This window comes from Scomber japonicus, chromosome 6, assembly GCF_027409825.1.
Source record: "Scomber japonicus isolate fScoJap1 chromosome 6, fScoJap1.pri, whole genome shotgun sequence".
Lineage (NCBI taxonomy): Eukaryota > Metazoa > Chordata > Actinopteri > Scombriformes > Scombridae > Scomber > Scomber japonicus.
The window spans coordinates 38,037,810-38,060,366 of NC_070583.1; the positions used below are offsets into that span (position 1 = coordinate 38,037,810).

Sequence of the window (22,557 nt, forward strand, 5' to 3'; positions counted from 1 at the left end):
GAAAGTCTGCTGATTCTCTCCTTAAAGCTCCTGTCTGCTTAAAATGATTCAACTGATTGTTAACAGTCAACATCTTTACATGCAGTTAAATCAGATGTGATCCTGGTGAAGCTCTGAGTTCATCATGTAAACCCTGTTTATTATCATTATAGTGCTTATCTGGCTTCACTTTTACTTTCCACTACAACACAGTTGTTATGGTTGAATAATGTTAAAGAAGCCGGGAAGGAAACAGTTTACAGCTCCTTCATCAGATTGTGACTCAGCTCTCTGTAGGTCGCTGGGTCGCTCCGGCTGCCTCATGACTTTTTATCAAACATGGAAACAAAGTCAGTGTGACGTCTCAGTTGGACTGAGCTTCACACTCTGCTTCAGCTTACCTGTGACAGTGACAGAGAGCAGACGGCTCTCAGAGGAGAAGTTGTGAGAAAAAACATAGACGCCATAAACACAGCTGTAGCTTCCTTGGTGGGCGGGGTCTGCAGCAGGAAACAGGAAGTCAGCAGAGTGATTGACAGCTGGCTGGGTGTAGTTGCACGTTGTGTTGGAGGAGGTGAAGGTGAGATGGAAGGAGCCTCCTGGGTACTGAGGCTGGACGGAGCAGCTGATAGTGAAGCTGGAGCCCTGGAGAACCTGAAACCCCTGCTGCTGGGCCCCGTAGACCCCGTCCATGGTAGGAGACACAGAGATGATTGGCTGAAGCAGCAGGTCTGTAAATACAAAGAGGTGATTGGCTGAAGCAGCAGGTCTGTAAATACAGAGAGGTGATTGGCTGAAGCAGCAGGTCTGTAAATACAGAGAGGTGATTGGCTGAAGCAGCAGGTCTGTAAATACAGAGAGGTGTGGCACCCTGGACATTTTAGGGGCTCAGATTATTTTCAGATGTGTTGTTGTATTAGTTTGTTATGTTAGTGACTGGCGCTGTAATCCTTTGCTGAAGGAAGTTAGCCCAGTCATAGTGGACACAGTCACAGTAGAAGCAACAGGAGAGTACTGATGCTAGACTGTCTTTTTGTTGTGTATTTCACTACAAATAAAACCATCTGGCACCTGGATGAACATTGTCTACATTCAGTGTGGAACAAGATGATGAATCCTTCTTCTTCTGTGAGAAGCTGAATGTTGTTTTCTCCTCATTTGTTTGTTGAGATAAATGAACGTTGATCACTGAGAGATGATCACACAGCACAGAGAACTCCTACATTCATGTGTAATACAGAGGAGTCAGAGAGCAGAGGAGGAAACACATTAACATCCTCAACTGCCTTCAGATCAGACAGAAAACAGCTGCAGTTTGATTCATCTGAGACCATCAACATGTTAATACGACATTCATACAACACTGCATACACAATAGTTTCCTACACAAATGATTGGAAGATATTTAACCTGTTAGCAAACTGTTGCTTCTTTGTTCAGACACAGACCAACAACTATATTCATTTGTGATGTAGTTGTTTGTAAGGTGGATGTGACTGAGCTGGCTCAGGAGAACTGCAGAGTGTGTGAGTGAACCACAGCAGGTTGATTAAAGGTTCAGATTGTTTCAGTTTGAATCAATGAGCCTCCAGGAACAAGCTAACTTCTCTACCCTTTAGGAAGCCGTCATCCTCCATAAGTTTACAGTTCAGTTCAATGGAAACCACCAACTATCACTGTGACAGAGGAAGGAGAGTATTACTGTCAGAGATGAAGTCAACGATGGACTTACCTGAGCAGGTGAGCTCCACCATGGAGGAGGAAGAGGGAAATGAGAATACACAGTCCCTCAGCGCATATCCAGACTGAACACAGTCAGGTCTGATCATCCATACAGGGCTGTCTGAGGACTCATCTCTGCGTACTGCTGAAACAGCAGAGCCACAGTCCAATTCTCTGCAGGCAACAGCTGATCCCTTCAGGGTCCAGAAAGAGTCACTCACTGGTCTCCACTCTCCCTGTTTCACCTCCAGTGTACCTGCACAGCGACTGGCTCCTCCCACCAACCTGACAGGCTCTGAACAGAAACAAGAGAGTCATCAGTAAAAGAATAAAGTGATTTTCATTAGAACAGAAACAAGAGAGTCATCAGTAAAAGAATAAAGTGAGTTTCATTAGAACAGAAATGAAGACAAATCAAAGCTGCAGCTCCTCTTCTACCTGAGCAGGTGAGTCCAACAGCTTTACCAGGTGAGCAGGTTCTTCTAGCTGAGTCTGATCTTCTACAGTCCAGGAGAGCAGACTCATGGCCTCCACACTGGAACTCTTTGGTCCACATTGGAGTCTCCACTTCTCCATAGAGCGCCCCCTGGAGGACTGAAGGAGCCCCACAGCCAAGCTCCCTACAGACCACCTCTGCATCCTGCTGGTCAAAGTCAGCTTCACACACTGAGGACCACGACTGCTCAGACTTCACCTCCAGTCTGCCTGAACACAGACTAGTCCCATTCACCAGCCTGACAGAGTCTGGAGAGAGAGAGGATTTAATATTTAATACTGATCTTTATTTACCACCTTATATATCATGACACATATAAAACATCTCAGGAGGTCCCCTCCTGGAGCTGTGGAGTCTCTGGTAGCCGGGCCTCGGCCTCTGGACAGGAATTGATCAGATTTTATTGATACCAATACAATAATCTATTCTGCTAGTTGGTCCAGTTCTTCATTGATTCTCTTATCAATTCCTGATCAAATGTTTTGTGTGGAAAGAAATTGTCCTGCACAAGTTTCAGGGACAACAAAACAGTTTGATTGTCTCCACTGTTAATCAATGATGTTGCATGCTGATGAATATGTTGGTAAGATAAATAACATGCAAATAATGCACAGCCAACAGTTCATTACTTAAATAATGAATTTGAAAGCATCTAACAGATTATTTTCAAATGTGTTGTTGTATTAGTTTGTTATGTTAGTGACTGGCACTGTAATCCTTTGCTGAAGGAAGTTAGCCCAGTCATAGTGGACACAGTCACAGTAGAAGCAACAGGAGAGTACTGATGCTAGACTGTCTTTTTGTTGTGTATTTCACTACAAATAAAACCATCTGGCACCTGGATGAACATTGTCTACATTCAGTGTGGAACAAGATGATGAATCCTTCTTCTTCTGTGAGAAGCTGAATGTTGTTTTCTCCTCATTTGTTTGTTGAGATAAATGAATGTTGATCACTGAGAGATGATCACACAGCACAGAGAACTCCTACATTCATGTGTAATACAGAGGAGTCAGAGAGCAGAGGAGGAAACACATTAACATCCTCAGCTGCCTTCAGATCAGACAGAAAACAGCTGCAGTTTGATTCATCTGAGACCATCAACATGTTAATAAGACATTCATACAACACTGCATACACAATAGTTTCCTACACAAATGATTGGAAGATATTTAACCTGTTAGCAAACTGTTGCTTCTTTGTTCAGACACAGACCAACAACTATATTCATTTGTGATGTAGTTGTTTGTAAGGTGGATGTGACTGAGCTGGCTCAGGAGAACTGCAGAGTGTGTGAGTGAACCACAGCAGGTTGATTAAAGGTTCAGATTGTTTCAGTTTGAATCAATGAGCCTCCAGGAACAAACTAACTTCTCTACCCTTTAGGAAGCCGTCATCCTCCATAAGTTTACAGTTCAGTTCAATGGAAACCACCAAGTATCACTGTGACAGAGGAAGGAGAGTATTACTGTCAGAGATGATGTCACTGATGGACTTACCTGAGCAGGTGAGCTCCACCATGGAGGAAGAGGGAAATATTGATGATGATACACAGTCCTTCAGTGCAGATCCAGACTGAAGACAGTCAGGTGTGATCCCCCATACAGGTCTGTCTGAGTCATCTCTGCTTCCTGTTGAAACAGCAGAGCCACAGTCCAATTCTCTGCAGGCAACAGCTGCTTCCTTCAGGGTCCAGACAAAGTCACTCATTGGTCTCCACTCTCCCTGTTTCACCTCCAGTGTACCTGCACAGCGACTGGCTCCTCCCACCAACCTGACAGGCTCTGAACAGAAACAAGAGAGTCATCAGTAAAAGAATAAAGTGAGTTTCATTAGAACAGAAATGAAGACAAATCAAAGCTGCAGCTCCTCTTCTACCTGGTGAGCAGGTGAGTCCAACAGCTTTACCAGGTGAGCAGGTTCTTCTAGCTGAGTCTGATCTTCTACAGTCCAGGAGAGCAGACTCATGGCCTCCACACTGGAACTCTTTGGTCCACATTGGAGCCTCCACTTCTCCATAGAGCGCCCCCTGGAGGACTGAAGGAGCCCCACAGCCAAGCTCCCTACAGACCACCTCTGCATCCTGCTGGTCAAAGTCAGCTTCACACACTGAGGACCACGACTGCTCAGACTTCACCTCCAGTCTGCCTGAACACAGACTAGTCCCATTCACCAGCCTGACAGAGTCTGGAGAGAGAGAGGATTTAATATTTAATACTGATCTTTATTTACCACCTTATATATCATGACAAATATAAAACATCTCAGGAGGTCCCCTCCTGGAGCTGTGGAGTCTCTGGTAGCCGGGCCTCGGCCTCTGGACAGGAATTGATCAGATTTTATTGATACCAATACAATAATCTATTCTGCTAGTTGGTCCAGTTCTTCATTGATTCTCTTATCAATTCCTGATCAAATGTTTTGTGTGGAAAGAAATTGTCCTACACAAGTTTCAGGGACAACAAAACAGTTTGATTGTCTCCACTGTTAATCAATGATGTTGCATGCTGATGAATATGTTGGTAAGATAAATAACATGCAAATAATGCACAGCCAACAGTTCATTACTTAAATAATGAATTTGAAAGCATCTAACAGTCTCCTGCCTCTATGAACAGCAGTGCCAATCACATGCTGCTTGTTCCAGCTGTGTCAGTGTAATGGTTATAAGAATGCTGTAATTCTGAATGAATGAATGGAAACAATATGAGTTATAACATATTTAAACATGTGTGTAAAAGGAAGAGATAAAGGTGCTGAGTTAAAATGCTGTAATTCATTGTTCTATCAAAGGGTTAGATTTAAAAACACACTATGATCTGCAGATCAAGGTTATCTGTGATCCATTGCTCTGACCTTTCAGGTAAAACAGGTTAAAGTTGAAGTATGTAACTCTTACATCAAGTGTTTAGAAATGGTACTGCGGCCCACGCTCAAAACACTGGAGAGAGCTGTTACTCCTCGCCCCCTCCCTGCCAGAGTCTACTTCACGCGGGTTGCCAGTTGTTGGACGTGATCCTGCAAAGGCATCTACTATACATACCTTGGCTGTGTCCCAATCTGGTCCTAATTGCGAGGCTGCATCCTCGAAGTGCGCATTTAGAGGCTGATTACGTCACAACGCCGCGCGAAGGCTGTCCCAATTCGAGGACTCCTTGAAATGCGGCCTTCTTTTCCCTCTTTTTCGAGGATGCATCGCTACTATCCTTCGCGGCCTCCCAAATCCCAATATCCTTTGCGCGGCGCTGTTCAGTGCCGCGAAAACAAGTGATTGGTTTGTTTTATTTAATTATTTTTACTTATTACTACTTATACTTTTACTAATTACTTATATTTTATTACTTGACTTATATCTTATATATATATGTATATATATATATATATATATATATATATATATATATATATATATATATATATATATAAATGGACTAAGATGAACAAATTCAGATTGTAATAAAGAGCTACGTTTGGGATTATCACTATTATATGTTATACTTCATTATTATCATTATTATGATAATTTTTTGCTATATTAGAACCCTTTTGTCTGTTGACATAGTAAAAAAAAACATGTTTTACATTACATTTTGTTTTATTTTTGTTTTAGGGAGCAAGGAGCAAACGAGCTCCTGATTAAACAAAGAGGGGAAAATGACCATCTATTCACGGGGGCCAAAAACTCCGCCACGGCGGGATGGAGGCAAGGCTGATGTCCATTTTTGTACATCTTTGCATCCCTGTGTTGATGTGATCTTGTGTTTACCTTTTCTCTTGCTTCCCTCTGTGTTTAGAGCAATACTGGGAAAGATTGGGCTGGAGGGGAAGGTCCAGCCCTACCAGGCCAAAAAAAAATGGGACAATTTAAAAAATATATATAAAGTAGGTAGCCTACAGGTTTGGATTAGTTTTACTGTTACTAAATACTTTTGCTGAAAATTGCTGACATGATTGATTTCCACTGCCTTAGGATTGCAAATATCCAGGGACAGGGGAGGAGGCCAGCGGCAAGCCCACTGCTGGCACTTGGCCGTGGTTTGTCCTCATGGATGAGGTACTGGGGCAGAGGCCATCTATTGCCCCCCCTGTCCTCATTGCCTCCATCCGTGAGGAGACACCAGGGCCAAGTGCCGCAGTGGGTGAGCAGGAGGGTGAAGAGGAGGAGGAGGAGGAGGAGGAGGAGAGCCAGCCAGGGAGCAGCAGGGACCAGCCAAGGCCCAGGAGGAAGAGGAGGAGGGAGGATGACCTCCTTGACCTCATAAAGGAGGACATGAGAAGGCAAAATGAGGCAGAGGAGAGGAGGGAGCAGGAGGGGAAAGACAGGATGGAGAGGCTCTTCTCTCTCCTGGAAAAAGTAATAGAAAAATAAATATACATCTATATAGATGTGTTTAATTTGATTTTATTTATGAACTGTGTTTATTTATGATTTTTCTTTATTTTTTATTTGATTGTGAAGATTTTGATGTTTTATGTTGTTATTAAATAAAAAATATTGTTCATTGTTACACGTCTATTCCATTTAGTATTTACAACTTCAGTACAATTTATAACAGGGTTGCATAAAGTGCTACTGTTCAGGAAGAACAAGGGATTAAATATTTTCTTTTATTATCAAGTGATGAAACATTTCACTATTTACAAAAATTACATCAGAAATAACTATTTACAGATTATTATTATTTTATTATTCTTTCTCTTGTGTGTTTTCCTTCTTTCTTTCTTTCTTGTGTGTTTTCCTTCTTTCTTCTCCTTTCCTTTATTCTTCTCCTTTCTTCTCTCTTATAATTTTGTCAGCTTTTTCACCGTCTTTTCGGTCGTGGCGTCTTTCTCGTCTTATGGGCGGGAACAGCTGGTGACGCAACCAGGAAATGCCTCGAAGGCTAGACCGTCTCATTTCACAACGGTTGATGCATCCTTCGGAGGTTCCTCAAGGATGCATCCTTTGAAGGCCGCAAAGGCCGCGTCCTTCGAGGATGCAGCCTCGCAGTTGGGTCGGAATTGAGACACAGCCCCTGGTTTTGTTTCTCAAATTGTCCTTCCTCCTTTCCTTCCTTCCTCCCTCCCTACTCCTTTCCTTCCTTCCTTTCTCCTTTCCTTCCTCCCTCCCTCCTTTCCTTCCTTCCTTCCTTCCTCCTCTCTTTCCTACCTTGCATTTTTCCTAAATTCCTTCCTCTTTTCATCCTTCCTCCTTTCCTTCCACCCTTCCTTCTTTCCTAAATTCCTTCCTCTTTTTGTCCTTACTCCTTTCCTTCCCTTCCTCCCTCCCTACTGCTTTCCGTCCTTCCTTCCTTCCGACTTATTTGATTCATAACGAGGCTGTTTTGGTTTTGTAACATCCGACATTATCTGCAGTGTTCCTAGCTGCAGCTCAGTGGCACCTGGCAACCTGGCTGCTGAAACACTACTGACTTGGTGATTGGTAGCTAGGTGGTGGGTGGAGCATCAGTACTGACTTGGTGATTGGTAGCTAGGTGGTGGGTGGAGCATCAGTACTGACTTGGTGACTGGTAGCTAGGTGGTGGGTGGAGCATCAGTACTGACTTGGTGATTGGTAGCTAGGTGGTGGGTGGAGCATCAGTACTGACTTGGTGATTGGTAGCTAGGTGGTGGGTGGAGCATCAGTACTGACTTGGTGATTGGTAGCTAAGTGGTGGGTGGAGCATCAGTACTGACTTGGTGATTGGTAGCTAGGTGGTGGGTGGAGCATCAGTACTGACTTGGTGATTGGTAGCTAGGTGGTGGGTGGAGCATCAGTACTGACTTGGTGAATGGTAGCTAGGTGGTGGGTGGAGCATCAGTACTGACTTGGTGATTGGTAGCTAGGTGGTGGGTGGAGCTTTTCAAATGTGAATATTCTGGCTGGACTACTACTGTCAGTGATATCAGTGTTTGAAATTAACATGATTCCTTAATGTCTGATTACATTTTAGGGCCATTTTATGATTATTTGGAATATATTTGTTATATACAGCTACTTTAAAAAGATAAATAGGATAAAAAGATGATCTGTGTTTAAAATGTAGACTCATCAACCTTCTGTAATGTTTAAAATACACTTTAAGTTACATTTAGCAGTGTTCTCTTATTTCCCTGAGTTTCCTTTTTTTCTGTGAGTTTTAAGTTCTAGTTTGTAACTACTGATCTGTTTTAGATTGCTAAGGTCTCGTTCAGCCTGTGTAGAGGAACAGCAGGTCTGTAAATACAGAGAGGTGATTGGCTGAAGCAGCAGGTCTGTAAATACAGAGAGGTGATTGGCTGAAGCAGCAGGTCTGTAAACACAGAGAGGTGTGGCACCCTGGACATTTTAGGGGCTCAGATTATTTTCAGATGTGTTGTTGTATTAGTTTGTTATGTTAGTGACTGGCGCTGTAATCCTTTGCTGAAGGAAGTTAGCCCAGTCATAGTGGACACAGTCACAGTAGAAGCAACAGGAGAGTACTGATGCTAGACTGTCTTTTTGTTGTGTATGTCACTACAAATAAAACCATCTGGCACCTGGATGAACATTGTCTACATTCAGTGTGGAACAAGATGATGAATCCTTCTTCTTCTGTGAGAAGCTGAATGTTGTTTTCTCCTCATTTGTTTGTTGAGATAAATGAACGTTGATCACTGAGAGATGATCACACAGCACAGAGAACTCCTACATTCATGTGTAATACAGAGGAGTCAGAGAGCAGAGGAGGAAACACATTAACATCCTCAACTGCCTTCAGATCAGACAGAAAACAGCTGCAGTTTGATTCATCTGAGACCATCAACATGTTAATAAGACATTCATACAACACTGCATACACAATAGTTTCCTACAGAAATGATTGGAAGATATTTAACCTGTTAGCAAACTGTTGCTTCTTTGTTCAGACACAGACCAACAACTATATTCATTTGTGATGTAGTTGTTTGTAAGGTGGATGTGACTGAGCTGGCTCAGGAGAACTGCAGAGTGTGTGAGTGAACCACAGCAGGTTGATTAAAGGTTCAGATTGTTTCAGTTTGAATCAATGAGCCTCCAGGAAAAAGCTAACTTCTCTACCCTTTAGGAAGCCGTCATCCTCCATAAGTTTACAGTTCAGTTCAATGGAAACCACCAACTATCACTGTGACAGAGGAAGGAGAGTATTACTGTCAGAGATGATGTCAATGATGGACTTACCTGAGCAGGTGAGCTCCACCATGGAGGAAGAGGAATCTGATGATACACAGTCCCTCAGTGCAGATCCAGACTGAAGACAGTCAGAGTTGATCCTCCATACAGGTCTGTCTGAGGACTCATCTCTGCGTCCTGTTGAAACAGCAGAGCCACAGTCCAATTCTCTACAGGCAACAGCTGCTTCCTTCAGGGTCCAGTCAGAGTCTTTCACTGGTCTCCACTCTCTATTATTCACCTCCAGTGTACCTGCACAGCGACTGGCTCCTCCCACCAACCTGACAGATTCTGAACAGAAACAAGAGAGTCATCAGTAAAAGAATAAAGTGAGTTTCATTAGAACAGAAACAAGAGAGTCATCAGTAAAAGAATAAAGTGAGTTTCATTAGAACAGAAACAAGAGAGTCATCAGTAAAAGAATAAAGTGAGTTTCATTAGAACAGAAATGAAGACAAATCAAAGCTGCAGCTCCTCTTCTACCTGGTGAGCAGGTGAGTCCAACAGCTTTACCAGGTGAGCAGGTTCTTCTAGCTGAGTCTGATCTTCTACAGTCCAGGAGAGCAGACTCATTGCCTCCACACTGGAACTCTTTGGTCCACATTGGAGCCTCCACTTCTCCATAGAGCTCCCCCTGGAGGACTGAAGGAGCCCCACAGCCAAGCTCCCTACAGACCACCTCTGCATCCTGCTGGTCAAAGTCAGCTTCACACACTGAGGACCACGACTGCTCAGACTTCACCTCCAGTCTGCCTGAACACAGACTAGCCCCATTCACCAGCCTGACAGAGTCTGGAGAGAGAGAGGATTTAATATTTAATACTGATCTTTATTTACCACCTTATATATCATGACAAATATAAAACATCTCAGGAGGTCCCCTCCTGGAGCTGTGGAGTCTCTGGTAGCCGGGCCTCGGCCTCTGGACAGGAATTGATCAGATTTTATTGATACCAATACAATAATCTATTCTGCTAGTTGGTCTAGTTCTTCATTGATTCTCTTATCACTTCCTGATCAAATGTTTTGTGTGGAAAGAAATTGTCCTACACAAGTTTCAGGGACAACAAAACAGTTTGATTGTCTCCACTGTTAATCAATGATGTTGCATGCTGATGAATATGTTGGTAAGATAAATAACATGCAAATAATGCACAGCCAACAGTTCATTACTTAAATAATGAATTTGAAAGCATCTAACAGTCTCCTGCCTCTATGAACAGCAGTGCCAATCACATGCTGCTTGTTCCAGCTGTGTCAGTGTAATGGTTATAAGAAGGCTGTAATTCTGAATGAATGAATGGAAACAATATGAGTTAAAACATATTTAAACATGTGTGTAAAAGGAAAAGATAAAGGTGCTGAGTTCAAATGCTGTAATTCATTGTTCTATCAAAGGGATTGATTTAAAAACACACTATGATCTGCAGATCAAGGTTATCTGTGATCCAGTGACGTGCGGTGAGGTTCATGTCTGGTGAGGCACTGACTTCATCACAATCAGACTTACAAACATATGAACCCTACAGAGTAGCTTATTCACCATTTGATTGGCAGCAGTTAACAGGTTATGTTTAAAATCTCATATCAGCTTTCTTTACACATACAAACTGTAGCACACAAAAAAACACATTTAATATAAAAAACGTAATTTTGCTATGTAATCCTCCATACTGAAAAAAGGCCAGACAAGAAGGAAGAAAAACGGATGACTTGCCGACTTGCTCACTGTAGTTGTAGCTTACTGTCACTTATTCTGCAGCTAATGAGTCGTAATAAGAATCACTGGGATCAGGAGCGCCCCCTGCCATGAGGCCGGAGAACTGCGTGCCTCACTTAGTGACTTTTTGCAGCCGTTTTATGGGTTAGGGTTCGGCTCAGCACACGAAACACGCTACAAACACTGTACAGGATATCATCAGCTAAACTATGGACATTTAGTTCATATAGTAAAAGTGAACATGTTAATAGCGACATACAGAGAGACAGCTGTACAGCTGTACTGTCTCACTGCATAGCATGCCAGCGCAGTAAGCCGCGTCATTGCGCAATCCATGGTGAGGCTCATCTCGCTGCTGCCTCACTGCGCGTCTCTTTTCAGTGTTTGATCAGTACATGTGGAAATTCAGCGATTTTTTTTTTCAAATATGTTTTATTGAGCACCAACCATACAAAGTGTATACAATGTGAAACAATGCTTGAGCATATGAGACAGTGCACACATTTTTACCCATTTTTTTCACCCCCCCCCCTCTCCCTCCTCCCTCCAATATACCATCTCTATCCCCTACCTGAAATCCCACTCCACTACTCTAAGGTGACAGACACAAAAAAAAAAGGGAAAACAGGACCAAACAAAAGCGAAACTAACAACAACAACAAAAATAAACACTAAAAAAAACACAAAAAAACTCTTTGCATTAGTGGTTAATTACACTGTGAGTCTAAAGGATATATTTCACTCAGAATATTTCACTCATCAGGCATGATGTCTATGGAGTCTATGATGGAGAGCAAGGGGCTCCAAGTTTTATCAAATTTCCTCAAGGAGCCTCTAAGGGAGAATCTTAGCCTCTCAAGTTTTAGATTATATAGAACCTCCTTAATCCATCTGTCATGTGACAGAGGCAGAGCCTGCTTCCAGTTAAGTAATATCAAGCAGGCAAGCAGGGTACAGAAGGCCATAGAGTGTTGTGCTTCAGCAGTTAGAGTGTTGCCATATGGTATACCAAAAAGGGCAAAGGATGTGGGTTTGCTACACAGTGGTAGGCCGTGTGAAGGGTGTCAAATATTTTAGACCAAAAGTCCGCTAGCTTTGAACATGACCAAAACATATGAATGAGTTCTGCAGGAGATTGGTTGCACCTATTACAAGCATCTGCAACATTGGGGTAAAACTTGGACAATCTGTGATTAGTGTAGTAGGTCCTATGTATTAGTTTACTTTGAATCCGTCCGTGCCGGGCACAGATGGAGGAATCATGGACTAACTCCAGAATATGGTCCCATTGTTCTTCTTCAATATGCCCCAAATCCTGCTCCCATGAGTCTCTGGGTTTTTGGGGAAAATTAGAGAAAGTGGAATCAAGGGCTTTATAGATAAAAGAAATAGTTCCCCTCTGATCGGGGCTTATTTTCAGAAGTGTGTCTATCAAAGTCTCTGGAGGGAGACTTGGAAAATTAGGGTAGTTTCTTTGTACAAAATGCCTAATTTGAAAGAAACGAAAAAGGTGAGCAGACAGAAGTTGAAATTTGGCTGACAGGTCGGTGAAGGACATGAAGGTACCATTGTCATATAGGTCTTTGATAGCTGTGATACCTCTGTCACTCCAGAGTTGAAAGGCAGAATCCATAATAGATGGTTTGAAATTATGATTGCGGGACACTGAAGGATGGATAGAAGAATGTTGCAGGCTAAAATGCTTTCTGAATTGCATCCATATTTTAAACGATTGAATGACTACGGGGTTAACACTAATTTCAGTTGTTGACATATGAAGCTGGGAGCATAACCATGACTGTAATGAGGTCTTAGAGGAAGAAAATTCCACTTGGACCCAGGCTGGCTGATTGGCGGTGGTTTCGACTGTCCAGTATAGGAGTTTTTGAATGTTAGCTGCCCAGTAGTAATGTAGAAAATTGGGGAGGGCTAGCGCCCAGACCATTTAGGGAGCTGCAGTATATTTTTCCACATGCGCACTGGTTTATTGCCCTAAAGAAAATGAGAGATTAATTTATCTACTTTGGCAAAGAACTTCTTTGTAACAGGATATGTTGAAATAGGTAAAGAAACTTCGGGAGAATGGTCATTTTGATTAGGTTTACCCTGCCAACTAGGGAGAGAGGTAGAGTAGACCATCTATTGAAGTCTTTCTCAACTTTTTTAAGCAAAGGGACAAAATTGCTATTGAAAGTGTTTGCCAATGACCCAGTGATAAAAACACCCAAATATTTGAAACGTTGGTCCACCCATTTAAAAGGGGCTACATGGTTTGGCAATTTACCTACTAAGTTGTTGACTGCAAACAACTCACTCTTCCCAAAATTTAGTTTATAGCCTGACAGTTGGCCAAATTGTTTTAAGATATCTAGAATTACAGGGAGAGAGGTAGAAGGGTTGGACACATACAGAAGCAAGTCGTCCGCGTACAGAGATAGCTTGTGTACTGTTCCTTGATGTAAAATGCCCTCAAAATTTTCTTCGGATCTTAGCCAGATAGCAAAGGGCTCAATGGCTATGGCAAACAGTAAGGGGGACAGTGGACACCCCTGTCTTGTGCCACGTTGAAGTTGAAAAGAGGGTGAGAGCACGTTGTTTGTTTGTATAGATGCTACTGGGGATGAATATAACAACTTTACCCATGATATAAAACCTGAACCCAAACCAAATCTATCCATCATCTCAAAAAGAAACTCCCACTCCACCCTATCAAAAGCTTTTTCAGCGTCCAGCGACACCACTATCTCAGGGGTGCTGGCGCTCGGCATGGCCAGAATGTTCAGGAGTCTCCTGGTGTTGTGAAATGAGTGCCTCCCCAGCATGAAGCCTGTTTGATCTGCAGAAATGATCTCTGGCAGAACCTTCTGAAGACGGAGGGCTAAAATCTTAGCAAGAATTTTGTAATCCATATTTAATAATGATATGGGTCTGAAGCTACTACAAAGTAAGGGGTCCTTGTCCTTTTTTAGGAGAAGAGTAATTGTGGCATTGGTCAAGGTAGGAGGAAGTCGGCCAAGTGACAAAGCCTCAATAAACATGTCACTTAGAACTGTGGAGAGAAGTGGGGCAAATTTCTTATAAAATTCTACTGTGTATCCATCTGGACCAGGTGATTTTCCACTCTGCAATGTAGTTATCGCCCTCATAATCTCAGGTGTGGAGATTGGTTCAGCTAAACTCTCTACTAACTCCTGATCCACTTTAGGAAACTCGATGGTGCTTAACACACTTGCTGAACTGGTGTTCGGGTGGCTGGAGGCATATAGCTCAGAGTAAAATTTAGAGAATGTTTCATTTATAGACTTTGGGTCAGTGGTAGTGGCGCCTGATGAAGATTTAATACAAGGAATGAACCTAGATGCTGCTGCGGCTCTGGCTTGCTGGGCAAGGAGTTTACCAGCTTTGTCCCCTGACTTAAAAATTCTTTGTCTCGACTTAAGCAATTGAATTTCTACAGTGTAATATATATGAGTAGTACATGTGACAAAGGGGGGAAAAAAAGCACAACAACCACAATACGACAACAAAAAAGAAAACAACCAAACAGGTGTTTGTAAGTAAAAGGAGAAGAGACATGTAGCACCCCCCACCACGCAAGCATCCCCACTTCAGACACAGACGTGCCATGAAGCCTACTACTTATCAAAATTCTCCCGGAGCCCCTTTCCCTTTTAAACTCCTGCCCCGCCACACAGTCAAAAAAAAACAAGTGATTTAACTTTCTTTTCCCTCTTTTCAAAACACTTCTGAACAGTGGTTTTTTCCCTTTCTTTTTTTTTTTTTTTTTTAAATAGTTTGTGCTGACGCAGTGAGGTGAGTAGTCATACAGTCCAGAAAAAAGGAAAGTGCTTCACTGCAACTCGCACCAAAACTCACATTGACCTGCGCCCCAGTATGGCCCACATTAGTCCGTATTATATAACCCATGGCCATGTTTACTTCAAATAAGGGTTACAATCAAGATATAGGTTAAATTGAAATTAAACAAGAATGTATCAACGGAGTATCACTCAGAAACAAAAAATAGTCTAACTGTAAACCCTTCAGACCGTTTGAGATCATAATTTAGCTTAGGCTGGCTGCTGGTCAAGTTTGTCCATTTGGGTAGAGAAAAACGCAAGCCAGGAAAAAATATAATAAAGTAAAAATGAGAAAAAGAGTAACCAACTACCGAGAGACGAGATGCTGGGTGGGTGGGGGGGTGGGATTATTTGTTCACAATGTGTTTTTTGTGTACATGTTCACCTTGAATTAAAAATCAATAAACATATGTTTAAAAAAAAAAAAAAATAAGAGTAACCTGAATAGCAAATTGCCTCTTGTTGGGATCAGTCGTCCTTCGCCATCAAAGATCCAGATTTCTGGTGTGATGCCAGGAACTGCTGGGCTTCCTTCACCGAAAAGAGGCGCCGTCTCTCCCCGTTGTCAGACCTGATGAACAGTCACGCTGGATACAGTAGGGAAGGCTTGAACTGGAGAGTGAACCAGCTGGCGCATGACTTCTCTGTACTCAGCTTGCTGGTCCATCACTTCAGGACAGTAATCATAAGTACGTATAAGTACACCGACTTGCCATCATATTTTAGGTCATCTCGTTTCTTGTGGGCAGCACGAATTACCATATCCTTGGTTTGAAATTTGTGGAAGCAAATGATCACAGCCCTAGGTTTATCTCCCTCTGCTGGTTTGGGTCTCAGTGCACGGTGATCTCTGTCGAGTTCTGGGGGAGAAGTCAGCACATCTTTGCCCAGTATATCCACCAGGAAGTAAGAGAAAAATATTGTTGGTCGTGTTCCCTCGACAGATTCGGGCACTCCAATGAGACGCACATTGCACCGTCTACTTCTCCCCTCCAAGTCGGTTATCTTGGCTTTCAGTTTAGCGTTATCATCAGCCATGCTGGTTAGCTGAGATTCCAATGACTGCAATTGATTCAGCCCAGATTCCAGGTCGGAAATGCGTTGTTCATGATTAATAAGCATAGTCTGTATACCGTCTAACTTGGCGTCAATGGTAGCGAGTTTGTTTTCAAATCTGACGGACAGTGAATCAGGCTTCGTTAGCAAGTCCGCCCGCAGTTCAGCTAGCATGCTAGCTAAAGTAGCATTGTCGATGGCAGAGTCCGGTGAAACAAGTTCTTTCTTTGATTGTTTAGCGGTTTTAGACATATTGGCTGGCTAAAACTGTCAAATAAATGTTTAAAAGCAGTTGTACTGAGGTTAAGATTAATCCGACTGAATAGTACCGAAAATAGAGACTGTGTGGCAGGAGCCTGGAAAAACACCACTACTCCATTCCACTCGCCAATCGGAAGTCGCCATTCAAACAAATTCAGCGATTTTTAATTAAAAATAATCCGAAACTGGTAAAGTTAGACAGAAAATAACGTTATAGTGCAAATCACTGGACAAATATAACCATTTATTATTTTTTTCATTTTTAAGTCTTTTTCCATAATAACAGGTGAGGTATTAAATTAAACAGCAGAGAACAGCTCCATGGTACAATTCCCAAATCAGACAATTAAAGCAAACTTCACGAAAATTAGAAAGACTATGGCGTTCTACTAAATTAGAAGAATCTCACTTAGCCTGGCAAAACAGTCTTAAAGCATATAAGAAGGCCCTCCGTAACACCAGAGTCGCCTACTACTCATCACTAATAGAGGAGAATAAAAACAGTCCAAGATTTCTTTTTAATACTTTGGCTAAACTGACAAAGAGCCACAATACTACTGATCCATGTATTCCTTTAACTCTCAGTAGTGATGACTTCATGAGTTTCTTCAGAGCTGCCAACTTTTCAAAAAACCTTGGAGTGAGATTTTGTCGGGGGTGACCAAAATTTTGTCCCGCACGCAGCCACACACATTGGTGACTCAAAATATCAGGGAATTGGAATTAATTTGCCGTTGTACCCATGTTGTGCCCTGCATTCTGGTGGTTTGTAGGGCCCAAAGCCATTGATAGGGCGGCATACTGGAGATGGACAACATTGGTTACATTCTGAAGCAAAGACATAGCTGGAGGCTTTTGGATAAAGTAGATGTGATTTCCTGCATTCAAGTGGATTCTTGGGTGATATTTGGGTGGTATAATAAAGATGTGCAATACCTGAACTAACTCTGATTCATGTTCATCTGATCATGACTTGTAGGGCCTTCTAGACTTGAAATGTTTTAACAATCATCTTGTAATGAATCACTTTAGTTCTACTTTCTAAATATATAATTATCATATGCAGTATGCAGCACTGTAAGAGGTTTCTCCATATAGATATTTTATAGATCATAAGAAATAGATCATTTTGGTATTTATGGAAATAACAACCATAAATCCAGAAGTTAGATACAATCACAAATACTAAAAAGTAAATTATAAAGAGTAGAAACATTTCTAATATATAAAATATAAAGTAAATAAAGAATCTAATTATCACAAATTATAACAAAATAAAATAAATATAAAATAAATAAAAAACCATCAACTTGTCTCTTAGACCCGATTCCAACTAGGCTGCTCAAGGAAGTATTCCCCTCAGTTAGCACTTCCTTATTAGATATGATTAATCTGTCTTTGGTGACAGGTTATGTACCGCAGTCCTTTAAGGTAGCTGTAATTAAACCACTTCTTAAAAAGCCTACTCTTGATTCAGAGGTTCTAGCCAACTACAGGCCGATATCAAACCTTCCCTTTCTCTCTAAGATCCTTGAGAAAGCAGTTGCTAATCAGCTGTGTAACTTTCTCCATAGTAACAGTTTATTTGAGAATTTTCAGTCTGGATTTAGAGCTCATCATAGCACAGAGACCGCACTGGTAAAAGTTACAAATGACCTTTTAACCTCATCAGACAATGGACTTCTCTCTGTCCTCATCCTGTTAGACCTTAGTGCTGCCTTTGATACTATTGATCATCAAATCCTGCTGCAGAGACTTGAACATTTAATTGGCATTAAAGAAACCGCATTGAAATGGTTTAAATCATATCTATCTGATAGATTTCAGTTTGTAAATGTTCATGATAAATCCTCCATGCAAACAAAAGTTAGACATGGTGTTCCTCAAGGCTCAGTGCTTGGACCAATACTATTCTCCTTATATATGCTTCCTTTAGGAAACATTATCCGGAATCACTCAATAAATTTTCATTGTTATGCAGATGATACTCAATTATATCTATCAATAAAGCCAAACGAAACTAACCAATTATCTAAACTACAAACATGCATTAAGGACATAAAGACCTAGATGAACTGCAACTTTCTGTTACTAAACTCAGAAAAAACTGAAGTTATTGTGCTTGGCCCTAAACACCTTAGAAATTCATTATCAAATGACATAATTACTCTGGATGGCATTACTCTGGCCTCCAGCACTACTGTAAGGAACCTAGGAGTTATCTTTGATCAGGATCTGTCCTTTAATTCCTACATAAAACACATTTCAAGGACTGCCTTCTTTCATCTGCGTAATATTGCAAGAATTAGACATATCCTGTCTCAAAATGATGCTGAAAAACTAGTCCATGCATTTGTTACTTCTAGGCTGGACTACTGTAATTCATTATTATCAGGCTGTCCTAACAAGTCTCTAAAGACTCTCCAGCTGGTCCAGAATGCAGCTGCTCGTGTTCTGACAAAAACTAGAAAAAGAGATCATATTACTCCCATCTTGGCTTCACTGCATTGGCTTCCCGTAAAATTCAGAATAGAATTCAAAATCCTCCTCCTCACATTCAAAGCTCTTAATGGTCAGGCTCCATCATATCTTAAAGAACTGATAGTACCTTATGTACCTACTAGAAGACTGCGCTCCCAGCATGCAGGTCTACTTGCGGTTCCTAGTATCTCTAAAAGTAGAACAGGACGCAGAGCCTTCAGCTATCAGGCTCCTCTCCTGTGGAACCATCTTCCAGACTGGGTCCGGGGGGCAGACACCCTCCTTACATTTAAGAGTAGGCTTAAAACTTTCCTTTTTGATAAAGCTTATAGTTAGGGCTCTTTGAGCTCTTAATTTATGCTGCTATAGGCTTAGACTGCCGAGGGATTCCCATGATTCACTGAGCTCCTCTCTCCTCCTCCCTCTCTCTCTCTATCCATCCATCTATTTCCATTAACATTCATGTTCTATTAATGCATTCAATAACCTAAACTTCTTCCCCGGAGTTGTCTGTGCTTTCTGGTCTCACAGGTAATCTGGGCCTGTAGACGTCCAGATGACGGATTCCAGTCCCGGACCTTCTAGCTTCATTGTTGATTTTCATTGTGCTTCCTCCTCTATCCTTCCTCTCTCTCCTCTTCCTCTCTCTCTCCTCTCCTTCCTCTCTCTCCTTCCTCTATCCTTCCTTTCTCTCCTCTCAACCCAACCGGTGGAGACAGATGTTCTCCCACTCTGAGTCTGGTTCTGAGGGTTCTTCCTGTTAAAAGGGAGTTTTTTCTCTCCACTGTGTCTCATGTGGGAATGTTGGGTCTCTTTAAAGTTAAAACCTGAAGAGTTAGGTTTAGAACCTGCTCTATGTGTTAAGTGCCTTGAGATAACTTTGTTGTGATTTGGCGCTATACAAATAAAGATTGATTGACTGATTGAGGTAAGGCCTCATCTGCCTCCCCTGACGTCACTGCTGTAATCCATTGCTCTGACCTTTCAGGTAAAACAGGTTAAAAAAGATAAATAGGATAAAAAGATGATCTGTGTTTAAAATGTAGACTCATCAACCTTCTGTAATGTTTAAAATACACTTTAAATTACATTTAGCAGTGTTCTCTTATTTCCCTGAGTTTCCTTTTTTCTGTGAGTTTTAAGTTCTAGTTTGTAACTACTGATATGTTTTAGATTGCTAAGGTCTCATTCAGCCTGTGTAGAGGAACAGCAGGTCTGTAAATACAGAGAGGTGATTGGCTGAAGCAGCAGGTCTGTAAATACAGAGAGGTGATTGGCTGAAGCAGCAGGTCTGTAAATACAGAGAGGTGATTGGCTGAAGCAGCAGGTCTGTAAATACAGAGAGGTGTGGCACCCTGGACATTTTAGGGGCTCAGATTATTTTCAGATGTGTTGTTGTATTAGTTTGTTATGTTAGTGACTGGCGCTGTAATCCTTTGCTGAAGGAAGTTAGCCCAGTCATAGTGGACACAGTCACAGTAGAAGCAACAGGAGAGTACTGATGCTAGACTGTCTTTTTGTTGTGTATTTCACTACAAATAAAACCATCTGGCACCTGGATGAACATTGTCTACATTCAGTGTGGAACAAGATGATGAATCCTTCTTCTTCTGTGAGAAGCTGTATGTTGTTTTCTCCTCATTTGTTTGTTGAGATAAATGAACGTTGATCACTGAGAGATGATCACACAGCACAGAGAACTCCTACATTCATGTGTAATACAGAGGAGTCAGAGAGCAGAGGAGGAAACACATTAACATCCTCAGCTGCCTTCAGATCAGACAGAAAACAGCTGCAGTTTGATTCATCTGGGACCATCAACATGTTAATAAGACATTCATACAACACTGCATACACAATAGTTTCCTACACAAATGATTGGAAGATATTTAACCTGTTAGCAAACTGTTGCTTCTTTGTTCAGACACAGACCAACAACTATATTCATTTGTGATGTAGTTGTTTGTAAGGTGGATGTGACTGAGCTGGCTCAGGAGAACTGCAGAGTGTGTGAGTGAACCACAGCAGGTTGATTAAAGGTTCAGATTGTTTCAGTTTGAATCAATGAGCCTCCAGGAACAAGCTAACTTTTCTACCCATTACGAAGCCGTCATCCTCCATAAGTTTACAGTTCAGTTCAATGGAAACCACCAACTATCAATGTGACAGAGGAAGGAGAGTATTACTGTCAGAGATGATGTCACTGATGGACTTACCTGAGCAGGTGAGCTCCACGATGGAGGAAGAGGAACCTGATGATACACAGTCCCTCAGTGCAGATCCAGACTGAAGACAGTCACGGTCGATCCTCCATACAGGTCTGTCTGAGGACTCATCTCTGCTTCCTATTGAAACAGCAGAGCCACAGTCCAATTCTCTGCAGACAACAGTTGATTCCTTCACGGTCCAGAAAAGGTTACTCACTGATCTCCACTCTCCCTGTTTCACCTCCAGTCTACCTGCACAGCGACTGGCTCCTCCCACCAACCTGAAAGGCTCTGAACAGAAACAAGTGAGTCATCAGTAAAAGAATAAAGTGAGTTTCATTAGAACAGAAACAAGAGAGTCATCAGTAAAAGAATAAAGTGAGTTTCATTAGAACAGAAACAAGAGTCATCAGTAAAAGAATAAAGTGAGTTTCATTAGAACAGAAATGAAGACAAATCAAAGCTGCAGCTCCTCTTCTACCTGGTGAGCAGGTGAGTCCAACAGCTTTACCAGGTGAGCAGGTTCTTCTAGCTGAGCCTGATCTTCTACAGTCCAGGAGAGCAGACTCATTGCCTCCACAATGGAACTCTTTGGTCCATATAGGAGCCTCCACTTCTCCATAGAGCGCCCCCTGGAGGACTGAAGGAGCCCCACAGCCAAGCTCCCTACAGACCACCTCTGCATCCTGCTGGTCAAAGTCAGCTTCACACACTGAGGACCACGACTGCTCAGACTTCACCTCCAGTCTGCCTGAACACAGACTAGCCCCATTCACCAGCCTGACAGAGTCTGGAGAGAGAGAGGATGTAATATTTAATACTGATCTTTATTTACCACCTTATATATCATTACAAACATAAAACATCTCAGGAGGTCCCCCCCTGGAGCTGTGGAGTCTCTGGTAGCCGGGCCTCGGCCTCTGGACAGGAATTGATCAGATTTTATTGATACCAATACAATAATCTATTCTGCTAGTTGGTCCAGTTCTTCATTGATTCTCTTATCAATTCCTGATCAAATGTTTTGTGTGGAAAGAAATTGTCCTACACAAGTTTCAGGGACAACAAAACAGTTTGATTGTCTCCACTGTTAATCAATGATGTTGCATGCTGATGAATATGTTGGTAAGATAAATAACATGCAAATAATGCACAGCCAACAGTTCATTACTTAAATAATGAATGAAAGCATCTAACAGTCTCCTGCCTCTATGAACAGCAGTGCCAATCACATGCTGCTTGTTCCAGCTGTGTCAGTGTAATGGTTATAAGAATGCTGTAATTCTGAATGAATGAATGGAAACAATATGAGTTAAAACATATTTAAACATGTGTAAAAGGAAAAGATAAAGGTGCTGAGTTAAAATGCTGTAATTAATTGTTCTATCAAAGGGATTGATTTAAAAACACACTATGATCTGCAGATCAAGGTTATCTGTGATCCATTGCTCTGACCTTTCAGGTAAAACAGGTTAAAAAAGATAAATAGGATAAAAAGATGATCTGTGTTTAAAATGTAGACTCATCAACCTTCTGTAATGTTTAAAATACACTTTAAGTTACATTTAGCAGTGTTCTCTTATTTCCCTGAGTTTCCTTTTTTTCTGAGAGTTTTAAGTTCTAGT

The 22,557-nt window shown here is 41.7% G+C and overlaps 1 protein-coding gene across 1 annotated transcript in view; it reads right to left on the reverse strand.

The window, feature by feature from the left end:
* Positions 1-22,557, reverse strand: part of LOC128360051 (scavenger receptor cysteine-rich type 1 protein M130-like) — a 69,558-nt gene that overhangs the window by 38,712 nt on the left and 8,289 nt on the right. The window contains exons 4-11 of the mRNA XM_053320364.1: positions 21,414-21,719; positions 20,942-21,223; positions 9,831-10,139; positions 9,357-9,638; positions 4,076-4,384; positions 3,697-3,981; positions 2,140-2,445; positions 1,712-1,996 (exon numbers count right to left, since the gene is read on the reverse strand). Coding sequence (XP_053176339.1) covers positions 1,712-1,996; positions 2,140-2,445; positions 3,697-3,981; positions 4,076-4,384; positions 9,357-9,638; positions 9,831-10,139; positions 20,942-21,223; positions 21,414-21,719 — 2,364 coding nt within the window. The remainder of the gene's footprint in view (positions 1-1,711; positions 1,997-2,139; positions 2,446-3,696; positions 3,982-4,075; positions 4,385-9,356; positions 9,639-9,830; positions 10,140-20,941; positions 21,224-21,413; positions 21,720-22,557) is intronic.